The 16170-nt window shown below is 36.2% G+C and overlaps 1 protein-coding gene across 1 annotated transcript in view; it reads right to left on the minus strand.

Annotated features, from left to right (window-relative positions):
- The window catches only part of eepd1 (endonuclease/exonuclease/phosphatase family domain containing 1), a 30277-nt gene extending 15057 nt beyond the window's left edge, over positions 1-15220 (minus strand). Inside the window, exon 1 of the mRNA XM_051872488.1 lies at positions 14125-15220. Within this exon, the coding sequence (XP_051728448.1) occupies positions 14125-14957 (833 nt within the window). The 5' untranslated portion in view covers positions 14958-15220. The remainder of the gene's footprint in view (positions 1-14124) is intronic.
- Between the last annotated feature and the right edge of the window lie 950 nt (positions 15221-16170).

The raw sequence follows: 16170 nt of genomic DNA on the forward strand, positions 1-16170 counted from the left end.
CATATCTTGCAAACATAATAACAAACTCAAGGTGATGACAGTGGAAAAAAAAAGCTCTGGAAGCAGTGTTGATGATGAGCTGTTTGTTTTCAAAAGTAATTCTCCTGGTTATTGCTCAAACAATATAATTCAGCAAACAGCAGATGGTTCTGTTAATATTCCAGTAATAATTACTCAAACTCAAACACTCAAACAGAAATGTCAAAGCTGTGCAAAGTTAATTGGTAGTTAAGATGGCATAATAGACTGTCAAACGGCACAAAAAAATGAAGAAGTATTGGTGGGACCGAATGTAAAATTGTGAGAACGCCACACCGAATGACCACTAATCTCAATATGATCTCAATGTCTATGGCGATTACATCCCTCAGAAGTGCTGTTGTACACATAGCAATGCTAACACAAAACATTCAGGAATGTCAGCTCTATTACCGGACACACCTTTGACATGGTCAAGAACTCCCTGTCCCCTGAACCCAACTGTCTCTGTCCAGACATAATGAGAACATCATGCCCATTTTTTGTTTCATGCAGAGCACTTTCCAGGACAAACTTTGGCCTTTCACCTCACTTTTGTTGTATTTAAAAAAAAAAAAAATCTAAATAAAAGCCTGAGAATTTGCTTTGCCCAGGACAGTGTTATTTTCTGTATTAATTATATACTATTATAGTACTTATAGTATCAACATTTTGAGTAGCATATTTTTATTTTTTGCCATTTTAATTTTAGTTGAAGTTTTAGTAATGTTGTTACATTTTTCTATTTTTTAGCATTACTTTATTTTTATTTCAGTTAGTTTTAGTTAACAATAGCAACATGCTAATAAATGTAATGTACATTTAAAATGTCAAACTTTTACAATGAAGCTGCAGAAAACATTGCTAAACAATATGTGCTGGACACTGTGTTGAATATGCTAAAATGTGTGGGCAATGGGTATAGTAAAAACGGGGGGGTTCATAGAACTCATTAGAAAGACCTGCTAAACCATCTTTCCCACTCCAATATTTACTTTAACTGCTTTGCCTACCACTCATGAATTTTCATAAGCAGATGGCATGACCGACTGGAATTCGGCTCATGGTGGAAATACCCAGGATTCAGGCACGCACACACGATTCAGGTCCATTGACACGCAACTCACAATATGAATGGCATGCTGGTCAAATGAATACGACATACACATTCATTGTCTACTTAAAACATACATAGTATATTCCAACGGATACTACTGAAGTGTATAACTACATTTTGACCTCTTCTGAGGTCCCTGTCTCTACAAGGATGTTTATCTACACTGGAGCTATTTAGAACTTCAAATTGGAGCCGCAATGTTGACGTGAACTAGAAGCTCAGAGACCAACTATAAACACTAATCAATTATACTGTACTGTCAGGAGACACAGAACACTCCTGCAGGCTTTCCCAGAGTTCACAGCACTTCATTATATAGTAAAATATAAATGCAACATTCATCCTAAAGCTGAAGTGTTTCATTTTTTTCTATGTTAAATACTGTTCCAATCACAACTTATGCAGTCAGCATATAGACAGAATTTTTAGGCCAAAACCCTAGCAAAATGTTAGTTTTTTTTTTTAGGTTAAAAACCCTAAAATAAGGTCTGTGGTTAACACAAGTTTAAAATATTTTCATGTTTTATTCTATGTCAGAAAATACATCAGTAACACCACCTTGTGATTTTTGCTTGTCTTTAAAAAGGCAGTTGATAACAAGTATCTAAATGGGACTACAGAGGTTGTCAGGGACATTAAACGTCATCACACCAAACAGATAAACTCATCTACTTACTAGTCTTGCAAATTATTCTAACTCAAACTTTCATGGAAAATGTTTTTTTGTTGTTGTTGTTGTTGTTGTTTTTTTAAAATAAAGACCAAAAGAGTTGTTGCAAGTTTATTGGTGGTGATGTTAAAGTCATCCAACTGCGGTGTAGTTCGTATTGAGCCTACATTTAGCATTTTAATTCTGGCGGTTGTATTTCAAACTTCATAAAATTTGTGTTCATTTATGAAGATTATCATAATGAACAAAACTTGTAAGAATCAAACTTTTGCTGGTCGCAGAGCTAAAATGTTTTATTTTATAACCAAAACTTGTCATACACTGATAACAACTACTGTTAATTATTGATAATTCAATCTAGTGAAATAGACATGGCCATTAATTTTCGTTATTCTAATGTTATGTTTAGGTTTTACCTAAAACCATGTTCAGACGGCTATACACAAATGTGGAAATGTGCACATTTAAGCATTTCATACAGTGGGCTTAACCATCTTGCTCTTTTCTAGCAGATTTAGTTCACAAACAACTGACAGTTGTGACCTAAATATGAATTTCATTTACAAATAAATTCTAAAATTCAGCATTAGTAACTTACTTTTCGCGCACACTCAAGCTAGGAGGATCTCCTGTTCCTGGCTCATTTTGAGTCAGATTTGTGAATTCAGTGAATTGTTAACTCAAGACTCGCTCTGAACGGATCATTGAATCAGTGAGTTGTTGAATCGAGAACAGATGCAATCGGATCAATACAATTCACGAACGAATCATTCAGTGCAATTTGCGAACCAATTTAACAGGTTGATTGAAAAGAATCAGCTCGTTCACTATGCGGACATCACTATCAGGTCACTCAATGGGTGAGGAGTTCTTCAGTTCAAAATAACGAAAATGTATAGTTGAGTAAAAAGTACAATATTATGCTTTGGAATATAGTGAAGTAAAAGTTTCCCAAAATAAAAATACTTCAATAAAGTACAGATACTTGAAAAATGTACTTTAGTACTGTAACAAAGACAAAATACTTCTTTACTGTCCATCACTGTAAATTACACACTTCACTTTATCTCTGATAATACTCTCCTAAAATTGTACTGGTCTCGGGTCATAAGTACAGTTGCAGTGACTAGTATTCAAAAAATAGAAACAGAGAAAAACCAGATAATCCATCTTTATTTTCCAGCCATTGATAGAGCTGATTACATAGATCCTGTTTTGAGAACAAACAGTCAGACAACACCCTGTTCCCTCACAGGTGAGCACACGGTGTGTGTCTGTGTGTGTGTTTATTTGATTATTTGGTATTCATGTGTGTTATAAACTCAAACCTTGACCAGTTATCAAAACTCAGATCAATAAACTTTAACATTGAAAACCAAGCAGCTGCTCACTCATAAAATAATAATAATAAAAAAATCTCATAAACATTAATGGACATTAAACAATAAAATGATTATACAACCAACCTTGACAACATTTTCAATGATCATGAACCATCACGTGTACAGGCATAAACGGCTTTAACTTTTTTACTGTCTATACAACTCTGATTGAGGAGCAAGTGAATGCCAACAGTATGCATTCAATTATTTTCTAATTTTATTTTTGATTTAGTAAAATTACTTGATTTTTTTGCACAACACAACAGTTTGTTTCATATCATAACTTGTCTATTGATGTAATATAGGACTGGTGTACATTTTCAGCCAAATACAGCCATGCTGTATTAAAAAAAAAAAAAAAAAAAAGATGCATTTAGCATTTTATTTTCCCTCGTGTTAATTTACAAGAATTACTACAGTAACACTTGTTTTTGCAGCATTAGACTAGATTAATGTAAATTTATAAAACGGTTAGTTCCTGTCCTTGATTCTGATTGGTCAAAAGCTGTGTTTTATTCACGACAAAACACGGCTATGACCGCTTCACCCAACGGTTCTGTGTATCACTACACAACACCCTTAGGAACCACTCTTAGCAACGTAAACTGTTTGTTCTCAATTTATATTGTTCATTGAAGTTTACTGTATTATGTAGAAGAGTATTGTGAGAAAAAGATCGAGTATTATCCTGTCCTTTTAACAGTTAAAGGGTTTTCCCGTGACTGACAGCGCTAGTCAAAGCATTTGTCAGTTGCGTCTTGTTCCGTGTTCACAACAATTCAGTCTTTTCAATGTAAAAGTCTTCGCTACTAACTGACACATAAAGACAGTCTTTGCCGCCATATAATGGTGTAATAATGTAACTTCTGTTGCTGTTCACGGTCAGGGACTATTTTTTCCAGCGGAAGGAAGGCTTTAGTGAAAGTTTACTTCATGAAAGTTGCTTTAATATTTGTATTGTGTGGTAGCCGTTTTATAAAAGCAATAAGGTACGAGAGGCTAGTGTTGTATCATGAATAAGTCACGGCTGAAGGGGTGCAGGCACTCCGCTTCGTGCCATGCTTAACAATACAGCACAGCCTCTCGTACCTTATTGCTTACATGTAGAACGTCATTACAAAATTTTACCATGATAATATTCCTTTCACCTAAAACAGTCATAATTTAGTTTTACATGACCATGTGCCATCCGCTCTCTGACCTTTTGAGTTGAATTAGATGCGTTTTGCTCCTATGTCTTCTATGTAAACACCTTCTTTGCATGTGAATTTGTGAAAAGAGAAACAATGCTAACTAAGCTTCCAATTTCCTCCTTATTACTTCCCTTTGACTGAATGAGCCAAGTCTCTGGCCAGCAAACAGGCACTGTATGCAGTCAGAAATCCAATACCTTTTGAAACAAGATGTTCTGAAGAATATTTAAGAAAAATAAATACATGCAACTCAAATGATTATGGATTCTTCTGTTTTATAGGTGACCAATTATATTAACAGAGAACATTTACAATGTTTTACACAGATCTATCTCTGCAAATATTTGTTAAACAGCTTTTATTATCATAAGAACTGCGACTCATTGATACATTACATTATTACATTTATTTGCTTAAGAGGGATAGTTTACCATTAACTGTATAACTTGCTTTTTGTGCCGCTGTGTGTACGCATGATGTCATACACATTCAAATTGGAGCTATGGATTTCCACACAATTTTTTCAAGTGGCACTCAATTGCACTTTTCAAAGTAGGAAATTGGAAATTCTGACTCTCCTCGTTGAATAGAAAGCAGTATTTGATGTTAAAATATGCAACAAGACCACAAACAAGATAAAGAATTATGCGAGTCCGTTTCAGGCAAGTCATTTCACCCGGCAGCCATTTTGAAACATCTCTCGGGCAGCCATTTCAGTCATGCAAGTATAGCTCCTATCTCTTTGAATATCAAATTCTCCAAAGCTGTTCACCAACCTCACGATTAAATTTCATATTTGAAATCACCAATGAAATCTGACAACAACTGTCTCATAAATTTAGCTTCTAAACGCTCAAATCATTACAAAAAAAATAAATTTTTCAGGCTGGATCGGTCAATGCGCATGCGCAGTCATAAACGTGTGTCTCAGAACACTGACCGTTTCTATAGCAACCGGAACTTCTAACAGCAGCTGCAGTGACGCAATGACTTAACCAATCAGCGACTGGCTCTTTTATTTAGAAGGCGGGACTTATTCTGCCATTGCATGCTTCACTTTCGCCCATTCATAGTAATATGAGTGCACCGTCTTATATCTAAAGTCTTTGATATGACTCAACAGGCATGGAAAGACAATATACTGTAAAATATCATACAGTAATACAGCCCAAATTAACCAGAGGTGTAATCACTGGTCTTTGACCTCTGCAGTGAGACACACTATTGGTCATCCACCAATCAACACCACCATGTTCTCCATTATCTGGCTAAAATCTCCTGAAACTGTTTGACATTGTGATTACATCGAATGAGAGGTTTGGCAGCATAATTTCATCAAACTTAATTGTCTTTGCAGAATAAAACACACAGTTCTTCAATTTAGCTGATGTGTGTTTTTTTTTCTTTTTTCTTTAATTTCTTATTTAAAAAAAATTTAAAAGAAGTTTCAATTGTAGATGCAGTCACAGTTCTCAACAGTGCCATTATTGCTAAATAAAACTAAAAATCATTTCCGTTAATTGAAATAAAATATAAATACACTGTGTTCCAAATTATTATACAAGCAACATCTGTAGGATTTAATACAATAAACATTCAGATTTTAGTTTTTCAAAAACTTTTTTTTCCTCTCTCATATCTTTAGATAACTGGTATCCTATGGGAGCTTGTTTCCGCCACTAAATAAAAAATAAAAAAGCTAATTGCGACTTTCTCACAATTCTGACTTTATAACTCGCAATTGTGACTTTATATCTCGCAATTCTGACTTTATACTTTATATCTTGCAATTCTGACTTTAAAACTCGCAATAGCAAGTTTATATAACGCAATTCAGAGGAAAAAAATCAGAATTGCGAGATAAAAAGTCGCAATTATACATTTTTTATTCAGTAGCGAAAACAAGCTTCCATAGGTATCAGTCTCAGACAGGTTAGTTAGGTAGTTTGTCAGGTCTTAGGTGAAGAGAAACCTACTTAAAGAGGTTGTTCCACATTATTAAGCAAAGTCACAGTTCTCATGCAATATGGGGGAGGAAGAAAGATCTTTCTGTAGATGAAAAGCATGAAATGGTGCAATGTCTTGCAAAGGGCATAAAACAACTAATATTTTGCAAAAACTGAATAGAGATTGTCAAAAGGTTTGTGAGTGATTTAGAGCACAGAAGAAAATGGTCAGATAAAGGATTATTAAGGGAAGTTTCTGTCTAACAAATGAATTGTATTAAAAGGGTCACTGTTGAGCAGCAAACAGGTATTTGAAGCTGCTGTTGTCTCTGGAGTTTCAAGAAGCTCTCCATGCTGGCTGACAGTTGTGCGTAAAGTTGCATTTCAGCTACCCCTAACCAACAAAGACCATTTAAATACAAAATGACAAACGCACATAATTTAAGGCTAATTCAAAATTTTAATAAATACTATAATAATACATAAATAATACTAAAATGACACTGGTTCTGAGCTGGACTTGGTGGACCAGTTTGTCATCTAAACCATCCTACACATTCTTCTGTTTTCTTGAGTCATTTATTTGCATGAATTGACAAATTATCCGATTTTCACATAAGCGAACAACTCTGTTCCTCAAATTTTTCCATGTTACATACAGGGTCAAAGGTTGGGCAGCATACAGCACAACAGCCTGGTCCTAATAAAACAGTACAATGATATTACAAGTGTGCAGTATGTGAAGCTGTACAACATAAAACCAACAGTCAATTTAAACCAGAACATAAACCAAAAAGAAGACTTAACAAAATCCAGAGACATTATAAAAGGTTGAGAGACCACTAGTCGTTTTCAACAGCGACTTATTTTTGTTGTATAATCTATGTCAGATAAACCCACCAAACTGTCAGTAATGACTTTATTTTTCTGCGGCTCTAAAGTGATTAGTTTCATGGTATTTATGCATCAGGTGATTGACTTAAAAAACCTGTATGGGAAAGACAGCAGATTCCAAATCAAATTTTTTCAGGGGTTCGTCCACCAGTCAAGTAACTGCCATTGAAATGGCAATGCTAATGGATAGCTTTCAGTTTTTCCACGTATTATAGACCACTCTCAAGACTCCAAGTGTAACAGAAACTCCAAATAAACTGCTCAGCGCTAATACAACAGTAGTGACAGTTCAATCAATAAGAGCATGACTCTGACAAGGTTCAACTCTGTCAAAATGTAACTGGTGAGTCTGCAGTTCCTAACGTGTTTGGCAGTTCATTACAGCACTAAAGAAAAAGGATGGAAAAATGTCCTATAGACACACACACACCCCCCAACAAATAGGTCTACACATCCTGTCACATTGTGCCACTTCCAGTACTTGTTTATAATGCTGCAGTGCCGTTTTGTGTCAGCAGAAATGGAAAGGTTTCCAGAGAATTGAAAATGATGACTTTGATCCAACAGCGCATGTGACCCTGAGGTCAGTTTTTGGAATAAACCAACAGCAACTGCTATTTTCACACCGTCTCTCACTCTCGTCAAACTCTCCACAACTCAAACATGTCAACACCTTGTTTTTGTTGCAAGGAAACCTTTCAAAATCCAATTTATTTTGCAATAAAACTGAAAGCTCTTGCAAAAATGACTGTGACAATCAACATCCTATGTAGGGCAGGACCTGAATTTTGGGTTGAATTGTGGAATGTGGGTACTGTGCATAATTTTACTAATTCCCGCAGGTTCTGCGCTTATAATGCAGGAAATTCTTGCAAACATTTATTAACTATAGGATATCGGTTAAATGAGAGCATTAAACAGCATAGATTGTCAGATCAAATCAGTAATTTGAAAAACACTTTATGCGAGACGTAATTCCACAAACTGCGTGACTCAGCGGTAGGCTACGGCGTCTTTTGCGCGTATGCAATTTTAAACCAGCTTTAAAACAGCTCGTGAGTGCCAAATTGAGTTCTTTTTCACAGCTTACTGCACTTAAATGATGACAAACACACAAAATTATGTCAAAATGCCTGTTTTGACTAGTATTCACGTAAACACATTGGGTTATGTCTTAAGTGAACATCAAAGGTTTCTATTTACAGCATGTTTTTAAAAGCACTTCTTTACTACGCTTGTAACATGGTAAAATAGTAGCAACTATCAGAAAGAAAAAGCATAAACTGAAAGAGAAAGGGTATCAGAATTAATAGTTAAACGAAAAGCTTTTGCACAGGCAAGCACCAAGCACTCTTTTTCTCCAAATAATGTAAAAATATAGTTTCAGTCTGATATTCAAGGCAAACCAAAATTATACATTCAGGACATGAGATTAGAGATCTGAAACTGTCTTTTTGTAAGATGGGTCATCATAATGTAGTACAGCACCATGGAGACTAAACACGTGACGTGTGCCACACTCACAAAGTAAGCTGACAGATTAGTCATATTGTTTGGCTCGCTGCGTGTGTACTGTGAGGTTACTACAGGCCGTCTCTGCGTACACTTCTTTTCTACAGAGTGAACTACAGTAACCTCTGATCAAGCAGTCTGATGGCTTCCTCCACCCTGTGCGTTTAAGAGAGAAGATTCGTTGCAGCATTTTAACCAAACATTTCGAGCGCTGTGGGTTTTAATATGTCCTTTTACCCTGATAACAGATCAGACGTCTACTAGATAGCGTTTCATTTACAATAACAAACCAAAACAGACACCAGATCAGTAGCTAAAGAATCTGTTGTGTTACACAGCAGTGGTGAATATGCTGTCAGCTGACTCAGTTGTAATGACTGGAGACGGGCGGCTTTGGTTGACCTACAGTGACTCCTAGACAGAGATGTTTGTCTAAGATGTTTACCCATAACTTTAAGTATTTTGGTGTGTGCAATTTGGCTATGGGCTTGAATGATATTGCAAATCATGCAGCTTGGTGAGGAGAGTTAGGCTATTACTTTTATGCAATGTGATAAAATGGCATGGCAAATTTAAAGTAAATGTTTTCTATTTTAACATACTTTAAATTTAATTTATTCCTGTGATGGCAAAGCTAAATTTTCATCAGCCATTATGTCAGTCCTCAGTGCAACATGATACTTCAGAATTCATTCTAATATTCCGATTGCTACTCAAGAAACATTTCTTCTTATTAATAATGTTTTTTGTAGAAACCGTGGCATGTTTTTCAGGAATTTTTAATAGAAAGTTCAAAAGAACAGCTTTAATTGAAATCTTCTGTGACATTATTAGGGCTGCCCCTAGTTTGCTGACGAGAAGACGTAACACAGCTGTTTCATGTGGTTTGAAACAGCTGTGTTACATATGTCTTTGAGTATCGCAATAATATTGTATTGTGAGTTCAGTATCGTGATATGTTTCGTATCGTGACATGAGGGTATCGTTACACCCCTATAAAATACTCTACTGTAAAGGGTCTTTTATTTGTGTACGCACAATAACAACAAGAAAACAGATCGCTTTTCATTCATCTCTTTGTGTACTGGAGCTATGACTATGGCTTAAATGGATGAATAGTTGTCTAGAAAAATCTTTAGTCGGGGGCAGCCCAAAACATTATAAATGTCTCATATATATATATATATATATATATATATAAAAAAAAAAAAACACACACACTTTCCATGCTGATGTACCATTTTATATAATATTTTGGGGAATGGCAATGGCAAGAAAACTCATGACATCCCTTTTGACCTTCACTCATCTGTTCAAAACTCCTTCCCCAAATCCAATCAGACAGTAAAGTGAGTTTTCATGGTTATCTAGTCAAAAGGTCAAAGCATCAGAGAGGTTGTATAGATTCTCAAGGGTTTTCATACACTAGACCGTATTCATCAACAGATAATGGCACTTTCGTTGTAAATCATTACTATTTGTATCAATATTTACTTTCAATTCATGTTAAACCTCACATGTTCTCCCTCCAACCATTGTTCTATCACTAGAGACCTGGATTTGCCACAGACAGCAGAAGCGAAGGTGATCTCAGGGTTAACCAGAGTCATGCGTGCAGTGGAGAGAGTGACTGTAGTTCCTGCAGAAATAAACATCTGATAGGACGTTTGATTTATTTCGAGAAAGTAGTCATTTCCAATTTGAGGTCTGTTTTGATTCAACTGAATTTTTAATAGTTTTATTGACATTACAACCCTTGTGATTTCTCAAAAGATGGAGTGTGTATGTTTGTAAAGTTGTTCCACCAACACCTGAGTCAATCGACAGTGATAAACCAAACTTGCTGCTGTTTTGCAAGCTGACTTGAGTTTTTAAATGCAGCAATATGCTTGTGCGTCAAAAGGAATATTTCTAGCTCAGCAATATTAGTTAAGTATCTGCATATGACCTTGTGTGGTAGAATTAGGTTTCTATATAGCAGTGTTTCCCAACATTTTTTCTTACAGCCCTTTGTGTAAGGCTCAAGTACCCCTCCATCACATAGATATTTTAGTATTATTTAACTATAGTATTTATTAATAGTTTGAATGAGCTTTCATTTTAATTTTATTTTAATTTGTTGTTTTATCGTTATATACTTGTCATTTTTATTAGTTTACGTCGTTTTTTTTATTTCTAATCTATTTAGCTTTATTTTATTTCATTTTAGCTTTAATTTTTTTAATTGCTTAATTTCTCATTTTCATTTAAGTTTTTACTTTAGTTTTTCATGTAATATTTGTATTTTATTTCAGCTTTATTTCAATTACTGAAAACACTTTAAAGGGGTTATGACATGAGAAATCAAATCCTTGATCAAAAACTTGATCTTTTGAAATAAAAGACATCTATGTAACATTAAAACATCCTGCAAGTTTCCTAGCGTAAAATGATTTCTCATTATAAACAAAGCATTTATTTATTCAAGCTCGGATATTGTGGGATTTGTGACATCACATGGGCAAATACATTTGCATATGTCTGCCTCCAGAGTTAGACAATAGTTTTACATCATCGCACCATAAGCTCCGCCCACTGGCATTCAGTCGCTTCACGGCTGACATTTGCCTACACAGGATGCAAGCATTGTGTCATGTCAAAAGCAAAAAGAACGCATTTTAGGGATGTACCGAAATTTCGGCCGAAAATGACATTTCCGTTTTTTGGCCGGAAAAACATTATGGATAACATTATGGATGTTTTTCAGCCAATCATAACTGGCCGTTTACTGACAAGCCTTAAAGGAGTCACCTTAAAGGAGTCAAAAAATAATTTTTCCACATATTTATTTGTTGTTTTTTTTGTGCAAAAAAACTATTAACATTATAAGTGAACCTCAAAGAACATCCATGGCATGACCCCTTTAATAGTTTTAGTTAATGTTATCAACACTGCTTCATCAACACCAAACCGGAAAGTTTTTCCTTAACTCATACTATACTGGATATAATTTATAATCATCATTAAAGTCAATCTTAAATAAGCAAAAAAAAAAAAACTGATCTGAAATAATAAATAAATACAAAGTTCTGTCATGAAACTCTAGATGGCGCAGGCTAATAGGTCCTTTAACTCAACCTGCTCGTAATCACATCGTTATCTATAGGACACAGCTGATTGGTACCTGCTGTATCAGTAGCCAATGAGCTTGCGTGCTAAACCCTCCACCTTCCCCAGCTCCACCTGTATAGATCTGCTACGGGTAATTCATGTACGCTATATTGTACAGCAGCAGCATGTCTTACTTGCTCATAGCACTGTGTCTTGTATGTATTGGCAGTAGCAAGTCCTGTACTTGCTCTGCAGCAACAGCAATAACAGCAGCAGCAGTGTAGCAGATCTATTCCAAGACCAAACATATCAACATTGTCATACCCGTTACCATGCCAAACACGAAGAGAGTTGTCATGACAGAACTGAAATTCTTAATGTAGTCAAGTAGCACATACATTTTGCTACCAGTGTCATCTACACACAATTTACTCACATTTTGATTTCTTTGTTTGAAATGGAAATAAATAAACATTAGCAATTACAACTAATTATTTTAATTTATTAATAAAACAAAGAAAAATCTTTCCAAATGCATTTTGAACATATTACATGAGCCTCATGGTTGAGAACCACTGCTTTATAGGGACGGTTGCATTACACGCACTGCTATTAAATAGTGTACAGCTTTCAGCGCTGATGTAATTCATAACACCGACACTCTATTCTCCCTGCCAATGTGCCAATACTACTACTATTTCAACCTTCATCAACACACACACACACAAGCTTATATAACCATCCCTGAGTCATGACAAGAATGAGGGCACGTACCTCAGCAACACCCTGAGTGAATTACAGTATGAGTGTGTGCATGTGTGGGGACCATAAAACAACCAACAGTACAAACATTTATCTTCTAGAATCGATAACACAATAAAACATGGGCAGTGCTGAATTCTGATAACATGCAGTCAGATATGGCTTTACCATGATCGACCACTAAAGACCTCAGTGTACTGCATGTGCTCAGGCTTGCATGTGATCCAGCACTGCAACACAAGCCAGCTGGACTTCTTATATCCACTACACCAATAACCTGCGCACTGTTCCTTCTTCCCTACAAAGATCTTAAAAGTTGCAAAAAAACAAAGTATGTGATTTGAGGATTAAGAAATCACACAATTGAACTTTTGCTATATTGTGAGTTCAGAAATTATCATTCTGAATACATTCAATCTAAACAATCCCCTCCCCCTTTTTAGTATGTGCGTCATTGACAAATAAGGTTTTTAAAAGTGTAAAAAATGGAAATAATTAATTTTGAAATTTTATTAAGTGTTAACAATGCAGGTTTTTATAATCAATTAATGCTGCTTTTGTCATCTTTTACAAGATGGACAAAATTTGTCACCAAAAAAGTCATCCGGTTTAACCAAAATTACTTTTTTGGTTGACTGCATGACTTGATCCAAAACGGTCCCTTTATATTGGTTTTATACTCCGAATGACATCAATGAAATTCATTCTTTCTTATAACAAAGCAACGACTTCTACACATAATTTTAATACCATTTTGCACTATGCTGATATATGATGTTATAAAATCATGCCAGAATAAAAAATATATATTATTACATTTTAAGATATTTTAAAAACAAATGAAATGGCTGTACTGGCCTTTGGACTGTTAAACCGAATGACCTTTTGACACTTCAAAATCTTTAAAATACCTTTATATGTAGCAAAATATAATTCAAACCTTTTGGATTCAATATATATATATATATATATATATATATAAATATAAATATTTATTTATTTTTATTATTATTATTATTATTATTATTATTTTTTCAATGGCTCGGATAGGGGACACAAAAAAACTTGATTGGGACATCCCTAGTAAAAATTTTTTACCCTATTCACCTGAAGAAGTACTGTGATGCTCCAGGGTGTAGTGATGGTATCAGATAGTAATACCATGGTCTTTTAATATGTAATTGTACTGAATGATTGATTACTATACTCATGTACCATGTTGTTTACGTGATACTCAAAGATACTTAAAAAAAAAAAAAAACTATAGAACATGTCCAAAAACTTGTATTGCCATTGTGCATGTCCGAAAACATGGTAATATGAGAGTATTCCAAGTTACTTGGTACAGTACACATGCAAAAACATGGTATTACTATGGAACATGCCCACAAACCATGATATTGCCATGGCAGAGTGTCAAAAACATGATAATACCATGGTACAAAAATATGATATTATCAAGAATACTATGATACTACCGTGGCACATGTCAACTATCATGTCTGAAAAAGGCATTAGTGTTGTAAAACAGTTTACTCACTCATTTTCTAGTAGAGTCATACAGACGACCTCTTTGACCCCAGGGTTGTTGGCCTTCTCACTGGAGCAGCGCTGCAGGTTCCATGTGGCCACTCGCACCACGGGCTTCCCATCACGCGTGCCCGCTGGAGGCTCCACGCAGGGCCGAACAGAAGTGACAAGCGGCGGTCCTCCGAGCGGAACGTCCATCTCATCGCTGCGGACACTGAAGGACGTGGGGCTCGGGTGCGTGAATCCTCCGTTCGTGTTCGTGGAAGGAGTCCTGGAGCGCTCCACGAACACCTGGAAACGGATCCGGTCCAGCAAGGATGAATTTATGTTGGCCACTTTAACCAGGTCTTCGATGTTTTTGAACGGGCCGTGCACGGAACGGAACTCTACAATGTTCTTGGCGATTTTCTCGGTGATGCCGCGGACGCTCATGAGCTGAGGCGGCGTGGCCGTGTTTATGTTCACGCCGGTGCACGGCAGGTGCTCGTGCTCTTTGCGCAGAGACGAAGGCGAGTGATTAGACGAGCTGTTCTTGCTCGAAACACATATCTCTAGTTTAATCGCCTCTAGTTTAGTTGCACCGACTCCACTGACTAGCGCCAGGTCTTCTACTTTCTTGAATCCGCCGATGCATTCCCGGTACTCTACGATGTTCTGAGCCACCCCGCGGTTCACGCCCGGCAGAGTCATGAGCTCCTCTTCGGTGGCGGTGTTGATGTTCAGCCGCTCCTGATTCACTAGTATGTTGCTGAAGTTGCATGCCGCGCTGAACTTGCGCTTGCTCTGGCAGAAATCCGTGGGGTCCTTGGGAATGGACCGGTGGCACCCGAGATTCCCACCCATGTGTCTCGGTGATTCAGTTCGGGAACTGAGAATGAAACCCGTCTGGATCCAGGTGGCACATAGACTAATCTTGATATTTGAATTTGATATTTAAAGCTATTAAATCTTTAACGACCTCTCGTTAAACATACACGAACAGATATCGCTGTAATCTCTATCCTATCTGTTTCAGTTCTTGCAGAATTCCCCGTGGTTTCTCAGTCTCGGAGCAGAAAGAACAGCGTCCATGCCAACGCTCATCCAAGCAGACTGAACTGAAGTGAACTCTAGCGCGGTTTCTATGTCATGCTGTCCGATTCGCGAACGAACGACTCTTTTTAATGATTCAATGGAATCAATTCAAGCAGCATTTCTGTGAATGAACTTTCTGTGAGAAAACTGTAAATGAACCATGGTCAACATAATATCAGACAAAGTAAGTAGGATAATTTATTTGAAAAACACACATACACACAATATAATTAGAATTTATGTGTGAAGAAACTGTGATAAGACAAATATTAGGCTAAATTACGTGCAAAAATGTCCGTGGAATTCAGGGAACTTTTGAGCGACGACTCAACGGACCGGCTTGTTCGAACGAATCGGCTCTCTAAAACGAATCGCACTTCACACAGCTATATCAAAGCACTCCTCAAACCAGAGGGGGGCGTTTCCTCCTGTCTATTTTATTGGCCATTGTCTGTGACTCTCCCAAATTATGACACTTGATAGAGACACGGAGCTATTGTGATTATTTGATCCCTCATGAACATTTTGTTCAGATTTATTGTAGCTACATGCAGTAATAGGAATGCAAAAGTAGGCTAAGTACAACAAATCTGAGCTTAAATATCCATTCTGGAAGGCTTATGTTTGATTTATGTTTTGAATATTGTCTAAAACTGAACGAAAGTTCTTGTATGTATGATATGTCACCATTTATATAGGCCTATCTTTAAAATCTTGTCAAAGTAATTATCACAATGTGCTTTGAGCTGTTGTCAATTCAGAGCCACAATTAGCATCTGATCTGAATGCCAGATGATTAACTTTGGTTGTGATCACAGCAAAAAGAAGATAAAATCTGCCTCAAGATTTAAAATAGTTTCTTATCAAGGACATGTAGCTGTTTAATAAAGAAAATAAAAGATTAAAGTAAAACTATACAAAGTCCAAATCCTAATCTCACAATAATCTAAACATAACATTACTTTGCATTCTGGAACACAAA

Source organism: Ctenopharyngodon idella, chromosome 19 (assembly GCF_019924925.1).
Source record: "Ctenopharyngodon idella isolate HZGC_01 chromosome 19, HZGC01, whole genome shotgun sequence".
Classification (NCBI taxonomy): domain Eukaryota; kingdom Metazoa; phylum Chordata; class Actinopteri; order Cypriniformes; family Xenocyprididae; genus Ctenopharyngodon; species Ctenopharyngodon idella.